A 21,176-nucleotide genomic window follows, 5' to 3' on the forward strand; every position below is an offset into this window, starting at 1 on the left:
TTTGTATTACATAAGATTTTAAATCCATAATAACCCACCATGTAAAGCACCAGTTTCCAAGAGTGACATGTCTAGTGATTATTTACAGTCGTTTTATTCTGCATTAGGTGTCCTGGAAGGGGGGAAGCTTGTGTGCATGAGCATTGCTTCTAAGGAGCATTGTTTCTAAAATTCCTAAGGAACTTCCAAGTATCACTGAGAATGAGACAGTCCCATCAGTAAGTGCCAAGGCTGCCCACACCAAAGCTTTCCCACATTTCCTTAACTTGGCATGTTGAAAAGTAAAATTTCAAATAGGTACTGATTGAATATCATCAGTGGCAGAACCAGCAATAACCAGGGAGGTGTGATAATGATGAGAAAGCAGAGGTTTCTTAAGAGGCAGAAGGACTCAGGGGAGGGGGGACTATTGTGATCAAATTACATTTGGAAAGAGTTATTATCTCTGAAATTGCTCAAATGCTGTAAATATTTACATTTACATTATAAATAACTGATGAAATATAAATGTGGTCTGTGTTTGGTTTCATATACTATTTTAAATTATGGTTTAAAGTATTTTGCGGTTTTAATGTATGTATTTATTTGAGGTTCTGCCAGATTTATTATACTTGACATGGCACTATAAAGTTTGACAATAAATGTGTGTATTTTTATCTTTGTATAGGCTCTTTCTTCAAATTCTTATTGCAGCTGGGTACAGAGGCACAAATAAAAATCCCAGAGGCTCAAGAAGCTGAGGGGGCCTGTGGTTGTGGCTCAGTGGTAGAGTACTTGCCACTTGGTAGCATGTGTGGGTTTGATTCTCAGCACTGCATATAAATAAATGAATAAAAATAAAGGTATATCAACATCTAAAAAAATTCAAAAAAAAAAAAAAAAGAAGAAAAAAGAAAAAAAGAAGAAGAAACTGAGGTAGTAGGAGGAGGAGGATCACAAGTTTAAGCCAGTCTCAGCAATGTGGTGAAACCCTATCTCAAAATTCAAATGAATAAATACAAAGGGTTGGTGTGTGGCTCAGTGATTGAGTGCTCCTGGTTCAATCCCTGGTACCAAAAAAAAAAAAAAAAAAATGTATTTAGATAAAATGTATACAATGGAATACACTATTTTGAACTGTGCAAGCTCAAGCAACCAGCGGCACACTCTAACCCCAGAATGTCCTATCTCCCCAAAAGAAACCCATTCCATTAGCAGTTCCTCCACCTTCTTCCCTTCCTCCTGTCCTGGCGACAGCTAACCTGTTTCTGCAGCTGTGGATCCGCCTATTCTGGGGATTTCTCACACGCAGACCGCAGGGGACCTCTGTCTGGGCTCCTCCCCTTGGTGGCACTCCCCAGGCCACCAGCCGCCGCTGCATGGCGCCTCCCTCTGTGTCCTGGTGGAGTCGCCTTCCACTGCAAGCACTCAGCACACTTTGCTTCTCCCCTCGTCAACTCCTGGGCTTTGGGTCCTTTCCTCTTTCTGGCCACTGAGAATAATGCAGCCATGAGTGTGCAGGAACATGTTTTCAGGTAGACTTAACATCATCCATTTTTTTGACATACAACTAGCAGTGGAATTGGGACATATGGTAACCACGCTTCATCGTGGAGGAACCACCAAACCCTTTTCCAAAGGGCCTGCATCGTTTTACAGTCCCCCCAGTGATGTACAGGAGTTACCATTTCTCCACATTCTGCATAGTACTTGCTATTGTCTATCTTTTTGATTGTCACCATCCTAGTGTGTGAGGTGGTTTACAAAGAGGCCCTTCAACGGTCTTTGTGGTATATGAAAAAATATTTAGAACCTAAAAAATTCATTATGGCCAGGGAAACAAAGCCCCCTTCCTGAAACCATTGCCTGCTGCCAGTCTCAATTCTACATTGCTCATGCTAATCATTTAGACTGCAGGCTCCACTATCTTCTAAGGTAGACCAAGAGTAGTTTCTATAAAATTCTCTCATCTGGAGCAGTGTCAATCCACAGGCCTGGTATGTACTGAGTTGGAAACCACCTGAAGGATCTCATTGTTATCAAAGACTCAGAATATCTGAAATCTCTAAGAATATAGGGTATAATTCTTGACTTGGTCACTCTGGCTAAAACACTTATGGCAACTATAACAATAGCATAAGAAAGAACTGTTTTCACTTGAATTTTATAGTTCATGTTACCTCAGAAGTATTACTGAGTAGAATTCTGAGGTTATTTATTAACCCAATCAATAAATGGGCTAAGGAACTGAACACTTCACAGAAGAAGAAATACAATTCATCAACAAGCATATGAAGAAATGTTTATCATCTCTTGCAATTAGAGAAATGCAAATCAAAACTGCGCTAACATTTCATCTCACTGCAGTCAGAATGGCAATTATCAAGAATAGGAGTAATAATAAGTGTTGGTGAGGATGTGGGGGAAAAGGTACACTCATACATTGTTGGTGGGACTGCAGATTGGTGCAACCACTTTGGAAAGCAGTATGGAGATTCCTGAAGAAACCTGGAATAGAACCACCCATTTGACCCAGCCATCCCACTCCTCTGTTTATCCCCAAAGGACTTAAAATCAGCATACTATAGCAATACAGTCACATCAATGTTTATAGCAGCTCAATTCACAATAGCAAACCTGGAACCAACCCAGATGCCCTTGAACAGATGAATGGATGAAGAAAATGCAGTACATATACACAATGGACTATTACTCAGCCTTAAAGAAGAATGAAATTATGGCATTTGCAGGTAAATGGATGGAACTGGAGAAGATCATGCTAAGTGAAAAACCAAAGGTGAATGTTTTCTCTGATAAGTGAATGTTGATGCTTAGTGGTAGGGGGTAGGGAAGAATGAAGGAACTTTGGATTGTACAGAGGGAAGTGAAGGGAGAGGTGGGGCAAGTGGGGATGGGAAGGATGGTAGTTTGAGACAGACGTTATTACCCTATATACACATATGAAAAAAATAAAAAAAATTATCACTGTCAAAAAGTAGTTAATGAAAATAAATAAATAAAAGTTAAAACAAAAACAAAAACAAAACAAAACAAAAAAGAAGAGGGCAGCGCACAGCAATGAGCACATGCACAAGACAGGAAGGAGGAAATGTACAGCCATGACGCATCTCACCAGCTCCGAAAAGCAAAAACAAACCAAACCCGAAATTCATATCAGAGATGAAAATAAACAAAATAGAGACTAAAAACAAACAAACAAATAAAACATCAGTGAAACAAGCGGTAGGTTTTTTGAAATAAAAAATAATCAACAAGCCTTTTGCTAGACTAACCATGAAAAAGAGAAGAGACCCAAGTAAATGAAATTAGTTTTTAAGAGACATGACAACCATTTTCACAGAAAAGATCGTTAGGGATTATTTTGAAAAATTATATACAAATAGGTTGGAGAACCTAGAAAAAAATGGACACACTTATGGACACTTATCACCTGCCAAAATTGGACATCGGGAAATTAAAAAAAAAAAAAAAAAAAAACAAAAAAAAAAAAACAGACTGGTAACAAGTAGTTAGATTGAATCAGTAAGGAAAAAAAAAAAGTGCTCTCAACAAAGAAGAACCCAAATCAGAGGGCTCCACTGCTGAATTTTACCAATCTTTTAAATGGAACTTACATCAATTCTTCTTGAAATGTTCCATAAAATCAAAAGGGAAGAAAGCCCTTCAAACTCATCCTATAAGTCTAACTCTACCTGGTTACCAAAACCAGATGAAGACATAGCACAAAGAAAAGTATCGACGAACCTTCCTGATGAACATAGATGCAAAATTCTCAAGAAAATAATCAAATTCCTTGATACATCAAAAGATCATTCACCATGAAAAGAGGAAATGAAGTAAGCACAGCAGAGACACCTGGTGTTTGCTGTGCTACTCACCATAGCTAAGGCGTGGCACCATCCCTGTGACCTTCAACCCATGAGTGGGGAAAACGTGGTGTCTAATCACAATGGAATATTATTTGGCTATAAAAAAGAATAGATTCTTGTCATTTGCAGCAAAATGGATGGAACTGGAGGATATTGTACTAAGTGAAATAAGCCAGATACATGTTTTCTCTCCTTCAGAGGCTAAAAAATTTGGCCTTAAAGAAGAATAATGATTATTAGAGATTGAGAAGTGTGTGGAAGATGTGGACAAAGGGAGGTTGAATTTGATCAGACAACACCGCACGGCACGTGTGGAAATATCACACTGAACCACATTAAATCATACAATTAATATGTGTAACAAAAATATAAAAAATGAAATGAGTACAATGTGAAATAAAAAGGAAAGGGGAGATGAGTTAATGGCTTAGGGACTCAATGAGCTAGGAACAAAGAGCATCACCATGAGATATTGAGCAATAAGCCAGCAGGAACGAGAGACAGGTAATGGGCCTGGGGCGGACTTGATTGTGTGACTTTAGAGATGCTGAAGTTTCCCGAGATGTCAAGGTGGAGGCTGTGTGGAGGTGGAGGCTGTGTGGAGGTGGAGGCTGTGTGCAGGGCAGGAGGCGGCTGACCTTGAGTAGGGAGGCTGCTATTGGACAGTGCAGTTCCTGCTGTGGACAGGTGTGGGAGGTGCTTCCAGATCAGGAGGACCAGCAGCCAGCTGGCAGAGCCACCAGAGCAATGAGGACAGTGACAGTGTGATGCATCCTGGTGCTGTGAGCTTCAGGGACGCTGGGTCATTTTATTGCTGCTTCCTTTTCTTTACAGTGTGGTGGGGAAAAGGGATGTGCACCAGGCCCCTCAGGAAGGAGGAGCCCCGTCCTGCAGACTGTCCAAGAGATGTACAGGGGCCTCAGGAGGCTGCTGATGAAGGAAGGAGGCGGAAGAAGGTTTTGGGGAGACCTGCAGCATGGGGGCGAGTTTGCTGGCTGAAGCAAGAATTCTGGGATGGCAGGGGAGCATCTGGGAAGGACGCGAAGCCGTGTTGAGACAGGGGTGTGGGTGGACCGTCCGGGAGGCGGCTTGACCCCAGGAGTCGGGAAGCAGCTGGGAGCGGGCGGGTCCCTTTGGAAGGGGCTGTGGAGGGGTGGCGTCTGGCCTTGGGTGGCTGGAGGGATAAGGGCTGTGGTGTGGGCTGCACACTCCCCCTCGCTGGGGCGACCTGAGGTGACTGCAGTGGGAGCAGCCTCACTGGGCAGGGGTCCAGCAAGCTGTGGCTTCTGCAGGGGCAGCCGGGGCAGCGGGGGTGCTTCTGTGGACCTGGGACGCTGCTCCCAGAGGCACTTGGGGCTCTTCCCTGCACCCTGGGGGGGTCTCCCGCCCTCCAGCAGTGTTGCTCCCTCCAGGTGTGGGGTGGGTTGCAGTGCCCAGCAGACCCACCTGGGGGCACAGCCCGGTCAGCCCTTCTCCTGGCCCCTTCGAGCTGCTAACAGGCCTGTGGCCTTTGCTGCCCCGGTTCCTCTCTTCAGGCTGAAGGCACACTCTTTTTCATGTTGAGGTGAAGTTTATGTGACGTAAAAGCGGCTGTGTTAAAGTGTACAACCTGGGACCTCACCGTGCTGTGCGACCACCTCCTGTACTCAGTTCCAAAATACTTTCATCAGAAGTCCTCGTCTCCTGCTCCCTCAGCACCCTAATGGCCTCCAGTCGGACTCCTGTCCCTGTGGGTCTGCCTGTGTCGTGTATTTCCCAGAAGGGACTCGTCCCACGCGCGGCCTCCCTGTCTGGCGCCTGTCACTTAGCATGCTCTCAGCTCCGGCTCCTGTTATGCCAGGGGCCGGGCGGCATGCCTTTGTGTGGATGAATAGATTCCATGACCCAGACGTACGTGCTCTAACTTTAAACCAGACTTTTCACTGTGTCCCCAAGAAAAATGTGGTCCAAGTAGCTAGAAATCTAACTCGATATACAGACAGAATACAGAAAAGTGAATCAACTGCATGTGTTTGATGGTGTTCCCTAGATAATCGCCTCCCTCTCTCAGACACACCTTTCCCCTGCAAAGTTTGGCTGGATCTAGGTTGTTCTGCCTGACAACACCTGAACCAAAGGAAACCTCTGGGGCCTGAGCCAACCATCTGTGTGCCAGGAGACAAACTGGCTTTCTGCAGAGAACTCTGCATTTGTATACGGATTTAAAAGAACAGAAATGTCCATCAAAAAAATAGAATAACAAATAACAAACAAATAATGAAATAAAACAAAATACATTCTATATTTGAGAAATAAGGTACATTTTATGGTTCAGAAAATCAAGCAACTAAAATGCGTTTTATACTCCAGGAATCTCCCGGGGCACAAAGCTGGACTCCAGGGATTCACCTCAGGAGGTGCGGTTCACAGGCTCCTCCACTAGGTGGCGAGCAAGGACAGGAGAAGGAACCGGATTTTGTCAAGTGGCCCAGGGAACTGTACTGAAGTGGGACACCCACCTTACCTTGGTCTGAAATAGAGTTTTGATCTTTGGTATTGCCAGGGCCACCTCTAAGAACCTAGATATCACTCTGGACATGGGAACTCACATAAGAGGGTTTATTAAGCAAACAGAGTGTCTCCCCCTGCAGGGTAAGAGAGAAAATGAGAGGGAGGGAGGGAGGGGAGAAGAGAGCGAGAGAGAGAGAGAGAGTGAGAGAGAGAGAGAGAGAGAGAGAGAGAGAGTGAGGAGAGAGAGAGAGTGAGGAGAGAGAGAGTGAGGAGAGAGAGAGAGAGAGAGAGAGAGAGTGAGGAGAGAGAGAGAGAGAGAGGAGGAGAGAGAGCGAGAGAGAGAGAGAGAGAAGAGAGAGAGAGAGAGAAGAGAGAGAGAGAGAGGAGAGAGAGAGAGAGAGAGAGAGAGAGAGAGAGAGAGAGAGAGAGAGAGAGAGAGAGAAGCAAGGAGGAGAGAGAAAGAAAGTGAGTAGGAGAGAGAAAGCATGAATGTGAGGAGAAGAGGAAGAGAGAATGGCGGGAGCCATCCTTAAGCAGTCGAATTCCGCAGGTTAACGAGACCAATAACGGAGAAGGATACTTGCAAGCTGACTGATGAACCGATAGCTGGCTAGGATGTTCACAGCCTGACAAGTAGTTGGGAGGCGGGGAAATGGCTGCAGCGGAAAGGGCAGGAGAGCAGCTTTACATTATATTACACCACCTACGACAGGTAGTCAGGAGTTAGCCTAGCATTAATAAGGAGAGAGAGGGAGGAGGAGGGGGAGGAGGAGGGGGAGGAGGAGGAGGAGGAGGAGGGGGAGGAGGGGGAGGAGGAGGAGGAGGAAGAGGAGGAGGAGGAGGAGGAGGAGGAGGAGGAGGAGGAGGAGCAATAAGAACTACATGGGAGGGGAGAAGAGGGAGGGAAGGATGCCCAGGACAAGGAAAGAAGGGTGGAAAGATGGAAGCAGGAGAGGAAGGAGAATCTATCCCCAACACCACTGTTCTCAGGGAGAGGGGATAGAGGCAGCTAAGGAAGGGGGTGGGGCAGAGGCCAGAAGAGGAGGAAGGGGAGGGAGGAGGGAGGAGGAGTGAACTGGGTGGAGAGAGGGCCTGTGCCACTCGGAGCCCTGCCCACCCCCCCGGCAAGCGGGCTCCCCTCTGCCAGGACCCAGAGAGGCCAGGTGCTGCCTGCAGAGGCTGAGCGCTGTGCAGCCAGAGGAGGACAAGCAAAGCCATGGTGAGCCTTTGGCCTTCCAGATTTAGCCGTGCAGAGAGACTGTCCTGGGCTTAGAGGCAGGTGGCGTGGGGCCAGAAACAAGCCATTTCGTTTCTGATTTTAAGCATGCCAGAAACCACAAATGCTCCCAGTCTCAGAGTGCAATCCTGGGGGTTCTCCCCTCAGGTGGCGACGTCCTCCCCTGCCAGTCTCTGGTGAGGTGCTTGGGTGGCCCCACGCGGAGCTGCCAGAGAAGTGTCCTCTGCAGAAAACTCGGCCCTCAGGTCTGCAGAGAGCCCGGGCGCTGTCGGGCAGATGCTCAGAAATTTATTTCTTATTTTTAAAAAATGACCTGCTTTGCTCCTCTGGAGTCTGGTTCTCTAATTCTCTTAGATATTTGAGGTATTGACGCATCATGGTCAAGTGTGAGAAGATAGCTGTCAATCTAAACACCATAGGGCATTAAGCGCCAATGAACACTTGACCATCATGCACACCAAATATTCAGTAGTTTGATGAGAAAGTAGCATAGAAAAGCAGGAACAAAAATTACTGAAATGCAGAAGAACATGAGAGCAATAATGATCAGCAGTATGAGACTAAAACTGAAATCAGAATGGAACAAAACTGCAGCAGGCTTGGGTCGATTTGATGTGACTTTTTCTCCCTTGTCTGGGAAATCTATGGCCGGGAACAGGGTAAATGCATATGTGTGTTTAATTTGGAACCTTAAGAAAGTTGCAGGTACCCCCTAAAGATGCTTTAAACTTGTTTCCAGTCTAATTTGTCCTGTATTTTGTTGCAGATATTTCCATGGAAATGTCAGGATGCACAGAGGGGCTTGTGGATCACCAAGTGGTGGATCTGGACAGTGCTCTCCTGGGGTATGTTGTGATATTCACACTTTGCCATGCCTTTTAACATATGTTCATTAAAAAGATACCCACTGAGTGCTCACAGACGCAGGGGAATTATTAGGTGGACATCTGCAGTTCCATCCCTTCTGTGACCTCTGTCTTTTTCTTCAAGCCCTGGTACTTCCCAGAACCCCAGAACCCCACCCTTGCCTGCCCCAGCCTGTACTGCAGACTCCAAATCCCGACAAGCCCAAAGCCTTTGGCTGAGAAGGACTGAGGTCAGGAAATCTCTGTAGGCACTTGTGACCTGTACCTGTTTAGCACTGGCCTTCCTCTTAATATGCCAGTGTACTTCAAGGCAATTTCCGCAGTTCCAGGGTGAACTCCTTCAGGGCAGGGGACACAGGTCCCCCGTTGGTCCTCCTCTCAGGGATGTTGCAAGTTTTCATGAGTCTTCACGATGCTCCAGCCATAGCTGGGACCCTTCCCATTCCCAAGTACATGATGTCCCCTCCCTCACCTGGACGTTCTGCTCTGACCAAGCAGGCACGCCTGGCGGCTCCTCCTGTCCCCTTACACCCAGCCACCTGGTGACTCGGAGCCCAGCGTCCCCTCATTCTCCAAGAGCTCTCTGAGTCCCTGCAATGTGCAGGCACTATTTTAGGCACTGAAGGTCAGAGTGGCCAAACAGCTTCTCCCATGGTAGGACGGGCATCGCAGCGGATGGCTGCTCCCACACAGTTCAGGGTTCCCGGGGTGTCTTTGCCCACTGCTCACGTGTTTCCGAGTCCTCTGATCAGTTCTGACATACGTGACCAAGATCAATGAGAGAACGGGACCTGAGCTGGCAACTCTCCAAGGACAGGCGGGGGCTGTAGGGCTCTTCCCCCTTGCAGAGTAGCACTGCTCAGAGACCCCGCTGTGCCTGGCATGGTGCACACCCTGGGGACGGTGTCTGTTGTGTGTTCTGTTTGGTTTCTTTGACGCCCTCATGTTTGAAGTGCCCGTGTGTCTAAGAAGCACCAAGAGTTGAGCTGCTCTGCAGACAGGACCTGGTGCGATCAGTGTTACAGTTCTACATCACTCGGTTTGCAAAGTCACGTTCGCACTACGTGATTAGGTCTATATGGCTTGTGCCAGAAGCAGCTTTCCCTGTTTAAAAAAAGGGGGGTGGGGTTTGACATAGAAAGGGTGGGAAAGTCCATCAAAGTTCTTCCTGTTCTAATTTTGCATCTCATTCAGGAGAAGACAGAAGAAAATGGATTCATGTATTATGACCACAATAATACATGTTAATGATACATGGCAGTTAGGAAGTCATCCCAGAATAAAATAGACTGTAAATATTAATGTTATATGATATGATGCTTCAATTAGTTTTAAATGATTGACAATCAATAAGACAATGAAATTTGAATTTCTAGAGCATTAAAGTCACGTGAAAGAATTTAGAGAAAAAAAACTTGTTACAAAAATAGATCTAGAAAACCTCCATGTTTGTATAAAGCAAAGCCATGAGGAGGAGCATCCATGTTCAAGTGGTGGTCCAGGTCCTGCTGTCCAGCTGCTGACAACTAGGCTGTGATCCTGAGCAGTCACTCACCCTCTGGGCCTCAGCTCCTCATCCTGAGTGGCAGGCTCAGCCTGGATGAGAGGTGGCTCTTCTCAGCTGAAACACTCTGAGTAGACATGCTTCCTGCTCTGTCTTTCAGAATTCCTGGCCCATCAAGGAACGGACTGTTGGACTTACCACTATTCTGAAAAACTCATGAACTGGGAAAGTGCTAGAAAGTTCTGCCAAGAAAGGTACACGGATTTAGTTGCCATACAAAATAAGAGAGAAATTGAGTATCTGGAGAAGACAGTGCCCTTCAACCGTCATTACTACTGGATAGGAATCCGGAAGATAGGGAATACATGGACATGGGTGGGAACCAACAAGCCTCTCACTGCAGAAGCCGAGAACTGGGGACCTGGAGAACCCAACAATAGGGCCAAGGAGGACTGCGTGGAGATCTACATCAAGAGGATGACTAATGGGGGCAAGTGGAACGACGAGGCCTGCTACAAGCAGAAGGCGGCCCTCTGCTACACAGGTGGTGACCAGGCTGGGCTGCAGTGGTCAGACCTGCCCATGCAAGGGCTGGAGGGCGGCGGGGGCTAGTTCACCTCCCTACCTCCCCTCCTCCAGCTAGGCTAGTCTCAGGTCGCTTCTGAGCGCTTCTGGTGTGTGAAGCCTGGACAAACAGTACCTACGACTGAAGAAATGACTATTAATCCTGAAAGGCAGTCGATTGAAATGCTTTTTCTCTGACCTCTTGAAGCTTCCTGCCAGCCCGGGTCATGCAGTGGCCATGGAGAATGTGTGGAGACCATCAACAATCACACCTGCAGCTGTGATGCTGGACACTACGGGCCGCAGTGTCAGTTTGGTAAGCCCCTCCCATTCCTTTGCTTCTTCCCTTGGGAGTCCCAGGACTCACCGTAGCTTATGACAGAAGTTGGTTGGGATGAAATGATACAAGCCGTTCTGAGAAATGGGAAGTTGTGGTCAGCAATTATGCTTTTGCAAGGTGTTATCTTTCTGCAAAGATTCCACAAGTCAGCATGAAGTTTCAATTCACTTCGCAAGTGTTTTTGATTTCCACCTGAGACCAGGCGTGGAGTGATAGCATTGAGCTCCACAGTAAGGGGTCAGGTGAGGGCTGAGTGACAGCACTGAGCTCCACAGTAAGGGGTCAGGTGAGGGCTGAGGGACAGGACTGAGCTCCACAGTAAGGGGTCAGGGGAGGGCTGACTCCTGCTCTCAGGGAGCTCACAATCTGTGAGCTTGATGGATTAATTAGAATCTGAAGTCTGAAAGAAACTGTACCATTTACCATTAGGAGAGAGAGTTACCCAGAAGGTAATCTCACGTTTTTACAAAGCGATGACAAGGAACACCAAAGAGAAAAGTTCATGTTGGTACACAGCGCATGTCAGAGATGCGTAATAGCAAATTCTACATGTTCATTTGTGCTAAGTGTTTCAGGAGAACACAATGGGAATCTATGTATAATCTTCCCCTAAAGGGTTTCGGTTAGTTAAGGGAAAGCTTATTTGTTCACAGTTCCTCGACTGTGATGGAACCCAAGACAAGCTGCAGTGAGCCTAGAGACTGGAGCCGCCTAGTGAAGGAGGCCGGCCGTGTCTGCACTGAGAGGCTCAGGGGTCTTCCACGGGCATCTGGGCAGTTATCTCAGAAGCACAGGGGAGACACTGGGGACAGAAAGAGAGAAGGTGGAGAGGCTCTTCCTGGTCTTGGTTAGTCACTCAGAGCAAGGAGGTGGCAATGGAAAGGAGAGAAGGCACAGGTTAAAGTCAGACTTCGACCCGGTTGCCCACGGAAGGAGGCACGCAGTACTCTGAAGCTGTGGGTCATTTCAGAATGTTGTACGTGTCTGATGTATAAAATAGAAAGTTATTGAAAAAGCGATATTTGTAAATAATAATGACTTAAATTCAAAATGAATTTGAATATCAGCCCACCAGAATAGATGCAGTTCATTTTCCTTAATCTCTGAGCCAGTACACCTACCTGATATTTTACTCCTGTTCTGGAACTTGATTTTTCAAACCTTACATAATGGTATTCCTGTTCCTCTCCTTTCAAACATTGTAGGTATGTTTTTGTCTTGCTTTCCATCGAACTATTCTTTTCTGGTTCTGTTTCTACCTAACACCATTCTTCTGTGTTCCTATGTAGGCAGTAATCCCAATCCTACTACTATTAATCCTCAAATTCTGTCTTTTGCCTTTGGCTCTTCTGACTACATGTTCTTTGTGGTCAAACGTACTGACTTTTGTGGACTCACAGATTTCTCTTTGGACTGACCAATCTGTCTCTAGCTCTCATGTCCAAATACGCTAAGGATTTCTTTGGGGATGTCCAAAAGAATGTAAAGTCCATTGTTCTCAACTAACTTTCCTTTTTGCAACTTTTCTCTGTGTGTGGAGCTACCATGTATGTGGGCACTGCTGTGACAGCTTACCTCCCCCAACATGTATGCAAGGTAATCCACTATAATATTCAGAAATTATGATTTTTCCAATATGTGTCCTGTTGTCAACTCTGTCACTGCCCTCATTGTCTTTCTTCTAAATTATTGCAGTGTTCTTCTTGATGTGATCCATACCTTTAAATTTGCTCCCCTCAAATATATTGCTTATGCCTGCTGACAATTAAAAATAATCAATATACAGCCCACACCTAATATTGATGCTTAACATTTATGAGCATCCACCCTAATATTGATGGTTAACATTTGTCTTACAGGATGAAATCAAAGTCCTTCAAGGCCTAACATAAAATCCATCTATTATAGGTCCTCATTATATTAACTAAAAGGAGAAGAGTATGTAATCTGGGTTTCTATTTTTCTCCCTAATCATATCAGGTCTCATTCCCTGCCACCTCTTTCTTTCTTGTAACATCAAAATACTTGTGTTTTTCCATTTGCCACATGTGTTTTTTATCACATTGAATTTTCTCGAGTTCATTATCATGTTTAACATGGGGCTGACGCAACTATTCATCTTCAAAACATAGTCCAGGAATCATTCCTTCCAGGAATATTTTCAAGGACACTATGATAGGTTCTGAACCCATCCCAACACTGTATCTTTCCTCATTGAAGTGGTCCAGTGTGAAGCATTGGAGGCTCCAGTGATGGGCACCATGGTCTGTAAGCACCCGTTGGGAGACTTCAGCTTCAACTCACAGTGTGACTTTACGTGTTTTGAGGGAACGAATTTAGTTGGTCTTGATAAAACAAGTTGTGGGCCATCTGGAAACTGGTCCTCTATAGAACCAACCTGTCAAGGTGAGTAACTTCCAACTAAATACTTTATCGTGATAGCCCTGGGTTTCTACTCTGAGAAAATGCTAATATGTGTTCCATCTTTCCATCTGCTCCATGTATTTCTCCTCTTTGTTCCCATACTTGTGGAGATCCATACTGAAAACTTAATATCAATAACTGTCTTATTCTTGGTTGCATCTCTGGGACTCAGGCTATGCTTGGACTCTATCAGGTACTATCTTGTGCACTTGAATTAGACTGGACCATTTAAATTCCTTTGATTTAAACTTGCACTGAATGTGGGAAATAGAAAAGTTCTCCTAATTGCTTGAGATGAATCTTCATCAAAATCTCAGGACAAGGTCAGAAGGATGGCTGATCATAAGGAGTAAGACATGAGACTCAAAGGCCATGAAAGGGCATGAAATGTATGGGCTTTGGTTTCCAAGTCTGAGTTTGATCTTCTGTACCACCAGTCAGAGCAGGAAAACTGACACTGTTTCTGGAGAGGGTAGTCAAAAGTCAGTGGGCTATACTTCTGCAAGGGACCTAGGGAAGATAATGACAGACCAGAGGCCAGGGGGATTCCACAAGTTTTACCCCTCCCCATCCAAGAAGACCGCATATGCAGATCCCTGCTTCCTCTGAACTTCTGACTCCCAGCACTCCAGGATACTCAGGCTCTGGTGTGAGAGTTGTTCCTCAGCCAAGCCCTTCACTCCACTTAAGCTGATCTGGGTTTAAAATTCTCTCCCCAGTAGTGCCAATGGTATGATGTGAAGACTAGTGAACATTTAGTTAGGATTTCTGAGGAGCCAGGATCCATTCTAGGTCCTTGACTACAGTGGTGGAATGACATGTAGCTCCTACACCAACTCTATGAAGTTAATAAACTTATCGTCGTTGCCCTTTTGTAGATGAAGAAAGTGAGGTTGCAGGCTTTAAGGGACCTTGCTTGAAGGCACGTGGTTGTCAGCTGGCTAGCTGGGATTCAAATCCTGCAGCAAGCCCTCTGAACCCCTCCCCATACTTCTCTTTCCTTACTGAAGTGGTCCAGTGTGCGGCTTTGGAGCCCCCGGAGCTGGGCAGCATGGTCTGCACTCACCCTTTTGGGACCTTCCGCTTCGGCTCACAGTGTGCCTTCAACTGCTCTGAGGGAACAAAGCTACTTGGTCATGACAGAACGAGATGTGGCCCACTTGGAAACTGGTCATCCCTAAAACCAACCTGTGCACGTGAGTGACTTCCGACTGTAGGCCTTGCCGTGGTAGTCCTGGGCCTACAGCCTGAAAACACCCATAGGAGTCTTGCTCTTCTGTGTCCCTGTTGCTCCTCGTGTTCCTTTTTCATTCTCCCACAGTGGTTGAGCTCCTCTCTATAGTTATTCACCTGAGTACTGAAACTTTGTAGGATCTATGTGTGTCATATTTGTGATAGCATATGCTGCTTTCAGGCTATGTCTGGATTCAGGCACGTTTCTTGTGCATCTGAACTGAATCAGGCAACTTCATTTTCCTTCATTTGGACTCTGTAGAAAAAAGAAAAATTCTGCTCATTCCTTGAATCCATTCTTCATTGAAATTTGAAGAGCAATATCCACATGAAAGCTTACGTTTGGTTCATAAGGAATAAGACAATATGTTGTAATTCTTGCCAGAATGACATAGAACATTCCGAATGCATAACCTTTGATTTCCAAGTCTTCATTTGGTCCTCTGTGCTATCACTCAGAGCAGACATATAGACATATTTTCTGAGGAGGGTTGTCAAAGTCTAAAGAACTGAATTGCCACATAGCTTAGGAGAATAAAGCAGACTAGAAGGCAGAATGACTCCTAAACTTTATGTTCTCCCCTTCTGAGAGAACTGAATATGGAGGCGTGCTCTTTCTCAGAAACTCTAAATCCCAAAACCCTAGACAACTCAGGGGCAATGATGTAAAAGTCACTTCCCAGCCCAGCTGGTCATTTCCACTGATACCTGTCTAGGATTAGTTTCTCTCTCCAGATAATGCCAATAATAACAATGTGAGGAATAGCTAATATCTAGTTAGTACAAGCCATGCTCTGTTCTAAGCATTTCATACAGCCATTCAATGGTATGCAGCTCTCACACTAACTCCAGGGGTTAATTCAGTTATCACCTTGTCCTTTTGTAGATGAAGACACTGAAGTTGCAGGGCTTAAGTGACCTTGCCTGAGGCAAATGGTTACCAACTGGCTGAGCTGGGATTACAATCTCAGCACCAGGCCCTCTTAACCCTGCCCACGCTGTCTCTTTCTTACTGAAGTGGTCCAGTGTGAGATTTTGGAGGCCCCGGAGCTGGGCAGCATGGTCTGCACTCACCCCTTGGGAGTCTTCGGCTTTGGCTCACAGTGTACCTTCAAATGCCCTGAGGGAACAAAGCTACATGGTCATGATAAAACAAGATGTGGCCCACTTGGAAAGTGGTCATCCCTAGAACCAACCTGTGTAGGTGAGTGACTTCCCACGGGAGGCCTTGCCGTGGTAGTCCTGGGTTCACGTGAAAATGCAGAAGTCCTGCTATTGTGTGTTGCTCCATGTATTTTGTTCTCATTGCTGCCACATTTCCTGAGGTCATCTACGGTTATCTATTTGCCCTGGTACTGATGGCTTCTTAAGATCTTATCCATAATGGTATCTGGGGACTCAGGCTATGCCTGGAATACATCAGGCACTTTCTTGTGCACTTGAATTAGACTGGACCATTTAATTTCCTTTGATTTAAACTTGTACTGAATGTGGAAAATAGAAAAGTTCTCCTAATTGCTTGAGACCAATCTTCAACAAAATCTCAGGACAAGGTCAGAAGGATGGCTGATCATAAGGAGTAAGACATGAGACTCAAAGGCCATGAAAGGGCATGAAATGTATGGGCTTTGGTTTCCAAGTCTGTTTGATCTTCTGTACCACCAGTCAGAGCAGGAAAACTGATACTGTTTCTGGAGAGGGTAGTCAAAAGTCAGTGGGCTATACTTCTGCAAGGGACCTAGGGAGGATAATGACAGAGGCCAGGGGGATTCCACAAGTTTTACCCCTCCCCATCCAAGAAGACCGCGTATGCAGATCCCTGCTTCCTCTGAACTTCGGGCTCTCAATAGTCCCAATACACAGGCTCTGGTGTGATAGTTGATTGTTTATAGAAGAAGAAAGTGAGGTTGCAGGCTTTAAGGGACTTTGCTTGAAGGCACGTGGTTGTCAGCTGGTTAGCTGGGATTCAAATCCTGCAGCAGGCCCTCTGAACCCTCCTCACACTTCTCTTTCCTTACTGAAGTGGTCCAGTGTGCAGCTTTGGAGGCCCCGGAGCTGGGCAGCATGGTCTGCACTCACCCTTTTGGGACCTTCCGCTTCGGCTCACAGTGTGCCTTCAAATGCCCTGAGGGAACAAAGCTACTTGGTCATGACAGAACGAGATGTGGCCCACTTGGAAACTGGTCATCCCTAGAACCAACCTGTGCAGGTGAGTGACTTCCGACTGGAGGCCATGCCGTGGTAGTCCTGGGCCTACAGTCTGAAAACACCCAGAGGAGTCTTGCTCTTCTGTGTCCCTGTTGCTCCATCTATTTCATTCTCATTTCTCCACAGTGTTTGAGTTTGGTAATCCATCTGCCCTGGTACTGAAGGCACCTTAGGATCATTAAATATCTTATTCATGGTTGTGCCTGTGGACTCAGACTATGCCTAGAATACATCAGGCACTTTCTCGTGCACCTGAATTGGACTGGACTATTCAATTTCCCTAATTTTAGACTTGTACTGAATGTGGAAAATAGAAAAGTTCTCCTAATTGCTTGAACCAATCTTCACTGAAATCTCAGGACAAGGTCAGAAGGATGATCATGAGGAATAAGACATGAGACTCACAGCACTTTTTCTAAGGCCATGAAAGGGCATGAAATGTATGGGCTTTGGTTTCCAAGTCTGAGTTTGATCTTCTGTACCACCAGTCAGAGCAGGAAAACTGACACTGTTTCTGGAGAGGGTAGTCAAAAGTCAGTGGGCTATACTTCTGCAAGGGACCTAGGGAGGATAATGACAGACCAGAGGCCAGGGGGATTCCACAAGTTTTACCCCTCCCCATCCAAGAAGACCGTGTATGCAGATCCCTGCTTCCTCTGAACTTCTGACTCCCAGCACTCCAGGATACTCAGGCTCTGGTGTGAGAGTTGTTCCTCAGCCAAGCCCTTCACTCCACTTAAGCTGATCTGGGTTTAAAATTCTCTCCCCAGTAGTGCCAATGGTATGATGTGAAGACTAGTGAACATTTAGTTAGGATTTCTGAGGAGCCAGGATCCATTCTAGGTCCTTGACTACAGTGGTGGAATGACATGTAGCTCCTACACCAACTCTATGAAGTTAATAAACTTATCGTCGTTGCCCTTTTGTAGATGAAGAAAGTGAGGTTGCAGGCTTTAAGGGACCTTGCTTGAAGGCACGTGGTTGTCAGCTGGTTAGCTGGGATTCAAATCCTGCAGCAGGCCCTCTGAACCCTCCCCATGCTTCTTTTTCCTTACTGAAGTGGTCCAGTGTGCGGCTTTGGAGCCCCCGGAGCTGGGCAGCATGGTCTGCACTCACCCTTTTGGGACCTTCAGCTTCGGCTCACAGTGTGCCTTCAACTGCTCTGAGGGAACAAAGCTACTTGGTCATGACAGAATGAGATGTGGCCCACTTGGAAACTGGTCATCCCTAGAACCAACCTGTGCACGTGAGTGACTTCCGACTGTAGGCCTTGCCGTGGTAGTCCTGGGCCTACAGTCAGAAAACACCCATAGGAGTCTTGCTCTTCTGTGTCCCTGTTGCAGCACAATTTATTCTACCCATACTTGTTGAGTTCAGGTATCCACGTGCCCTGACATGAAGCCTTCTTAAGATCCATTGTGTTTTATTCTTCCGGAGGGGCTCACTATTACTGAAATTTGTCAGATACTCTCTGTGCACCTGAGGTGAATTGGATGATAGTTTTTCTTCATTTGGTCTTGTACTGTGTGGAAAATAAGAAAAATTCTAGTAATTTGAGTCTAATCTTCATTGAATCCTAAGGGGAATGTCAGAAGGATGGCATGCCTTTGGCCAAAAAGGAATGACATGAGATGTGCAATACCTGCCCAAATGGTATGAAAGGACCTGAAATGTGTAGCCTTTGGTTGCCAAGTCTGAATTTGATCTTGGACTAACATTGACAGCAGGGAAATTGATATGATTTCTGGAAAGTGTTGTCAAAATGCAAAGAGCTGTCCTTCTGCCCCTGAACTAAGGAGAGTAAAGATGGAATTAATGCCAGGATGATTCAAATGCTTTTTCCTTCTCCCCTTCTAGAAAACCCATTACCCAGGCCACTCTTTGGAATACCGAGTGGCACTTTCATCTTAGTTATTTCCCTGGCGATCTCCAATCTGCCTTTTAAATTATCAGATAATGCCAAAGATAACAATATGAAGAAACCCAATGCTTAGGACTTCTTAAGAGTACTACTGTGTTCTAAGTACTTGACTTACAGTGTTTGAATGATGTAGCTCCCACACCAACTCTATAAGGTTAATGCACTAATCATTGTTGACCTTTTATAAATGAGGAGACCGAAGGTGGGCTTAAGTGGCCTTGCTTGAAGGCACATGGCTGAACTGGGATTCAAATGCAGGCAACAGGTCCTCTGAACACTCATCATGCTTCTCTTTCCTTACTGAAGTGGTCCAGTGTGCAGCTTTGGAGCCCCCGGAGCTGGGCAGCATGGTCTGCACTCACCCTATGGGAACCTTCCGCTTCGGCTCACAGTGTACTTTCAAATGCCCTGAGGGAACAAAGCTACTTGGTCATGACAGAACGAGATGTGGCCCACTTGGAAACTGGTCATCCCGAGAACCAACTTGTGTAGGTGAGTGACTTCCGACTGGAGGCCTTGCCGTGGTAGTCCTGGGCCTACAGTCTGAGGAAATGCAGAAGAATCTTGCTATTCTGTGTTCCAGTTGCTGCACCTGTCTCGTTCTCATTCATTGCATAGTTTTTTGAGTTTGGTAATCTGCCTTCCCTGGTTCTGAAGACTTCTTGAGATCAGCAGAAGGTTTTTTGTTGTTGTTGTTTAACTTTCCTGTCCCTTCACTCTCCCTTTCCCCTCATCCCTTCCCTTTACTCTACTGATCTCGTTTTGATTTTCAAAATTCCCTACCATTTTCTTTTCCTTTTTCCTCTCTAGCTTCCACATATGAGAGACACACTTGACCCACTTGACCTTCTGAGTTGGGCTTATTGCACTTAACGTAATGTTCTCAAATTCTATCCATTTTCCTGCAGAAGACATTATTTCATTTTTCTTTATGGTTGAATAAAATATCATTGTGTACATATACCATATTATCTTTATCTATTCATCCATCAGTGGACACCTAAACTGGGTCTGTAGTTTGGTTTTTGTGAATTGTGCTCCTGTAAACATGGGTATGCACGTATCACTATAGTATGGTGACATTATTAGGATAAGTACTGAGGAGTGGGATAGCTGGGTCATATGGTTTCCATGTCTAGTCTCTTGAGGAACCTGCATACTGATTTCCATAATGATTGTACTATTTTAGAATCCCAGCAACAATGTAAAAGTGTTCCTTTTCCCCAACATCATCCTCTCCGGCATTATTATTATTATTACTATTATTATTAATTATTAGTTTGTACTGGGGATTAAACTCAGGGGCACTTAATGATGAAGCCACATCCCTAGGCCTTTATGTTTTGAGACTGGGTCTCAGTAAATTGCTTAGGGCCTAAGTTGCTGAGGTTGGCTTTGAACTTGTGATCCTCATGCCTCAGCCCCTGAGTCACTAGGATTGTAGGTGTATGCCACCATGCTCAGCTATGTTTGTATTCTTGATGACTGTGATATAAGACTCTTGATGATGAAGGTATAAAATGAAATCTCAGTATAGTTTTGATTTCCATTTCCCTAATTGCTAATGATATTGAACATTTTGTCATAAATTTCTTGAACATTTGTATTTTCTTCTTTTGAGAAATGTCTGCTTAGTTCATTTACCCATTTAATAATTGGGTTATTTGTTTTTTCTGATGTTAAGTTTATGGGTTTTTTATTCTGGATATTAAAACTCTGTCACAACAGTACATAGCAAAGGTTTCCCCATTCTGTACTTTCTGTCTTCACTTCTCAATTGTTTCATTTGCTGTGAAGAAGCTTTTTAATTTGATGCCATCCCATTTATTAAAACATGGCATTATTTGCTGAGCTTCAGGGTGTCTCACTGAGAAAGCTATTGCCTGTGCATGTACGCTGGAGCGTTGACCCTACATTTTCTTCTAGCAATAGCATAGTTTCTGGTCTAATGCCTATGTCTTTGATTCATTTTGAGTTGACATTTGTGCAGGCTGAGAGATAAAGGTTTAGTTTCATTCTTCTCCATATTTGTTAAAAATATGCACCGTTTGTTAAAAAGCCTGCCTTTTCTCCGATGTATGTTTTTGGCCCTTTGTCATAGATCAGATGACCATATCTGAGTGGGTTTTTTCTGTCTTCTCCTTTGTACCATTGGTCTATGTGTCTGTTTTTATGCTGTTACCATGCAGTTTTGCTTTTTTTTGCTTAGAACTGCTTTGTCCATTCTAGGTCTTTTATTCTTCCAAGTGAATTTTAGGATGGTGTTTTCTAATTGTGTGAAGACTGTCATTGGTATATGGAGATTGCATTGAATCTGTATATTATTTTGGTAGTATGGCCATTTAGCAATGCCGTCTTCTTGTGTCTTCTCCCATTTCTTTCCTCAGTGTTCCCTAGTTTTCATTGTAGAGGTCTTTCACCTCCTTGGTTAGATTTATTCCTACATATTTTGTTTTATTGTTTTGAGGCTATTGTGAGTGGGAATGTTCTCCTGCCTTCTTTCTCAGCATGTTCACTGTT

General features: G+C 45.1%; 1 protein-coding gene across 4 annotated transcripts in view; it reads left to right on the top strand.

Moving 5' to 3' along the window:
• The first annotated feature begins 7,471 nt into the window (after positions 1–7,471).
• LOC306641729 (P-selectin-like) overlaps positions 7,472–21,176 on the top strand; it is a 36,763-nt gene continuing 23,058 nt past the window's right edge. For 3 of the 4 annotated variants that reach the window (XM_079106967.1, XM_079106968.1, XM_079106969.1), the window contains exons 1-10: positions 7,472–7,578; positions 8,363–8,441; positions 10,127–10,510; positions 10,739–10,846; positions 13,091–13,276; positions 14,305–14,490; positions 15,546–15,731; positions 16,551–16,736; positions 17,796–17,981; positions 18,963–19,148. In XM_079106967.1, the coding sequence (XP_078963093.1) occupies positions 7,576–7,578; positions 8,363–8,441; positions 10,127–10,510; positions 10,739–10,846; positions 13,091–13,276; positions 14,305–14,490; positions 15,546–15,731; positions 16,551–16,736; positions 17,796–17,981; positions 18,963–19,148 (1,690 nt within the window). In that variant the 5' untranslated portion in view covers positions 7,472–7,575. The remainder of the gene's footprint in view (positions 7,579–8,362; positions 8,442–10,126; positions 10,511–10,738; positions 10,847–13,090; positions 13,277–14,304; positions 14,491–15,545; positions 15,732–16,550; positions 16,737–17,795; positions 17,982–18,962; positions 19,149–21,176) is intronic. The other variant, XM_079106970.1, reaches the window with a different exon arrangement.

Source organism: Sciurus vulgaris, assembly GCF_902686455.1.
Source record: "Sciurus vulgaris genome assembly, chromosome: 12".
NCBI lineage: Eukaryota > Metazoa > Chordata > Mammalia > Rodentia > Sciuridae > Sciurus > Sciurus vulgaris.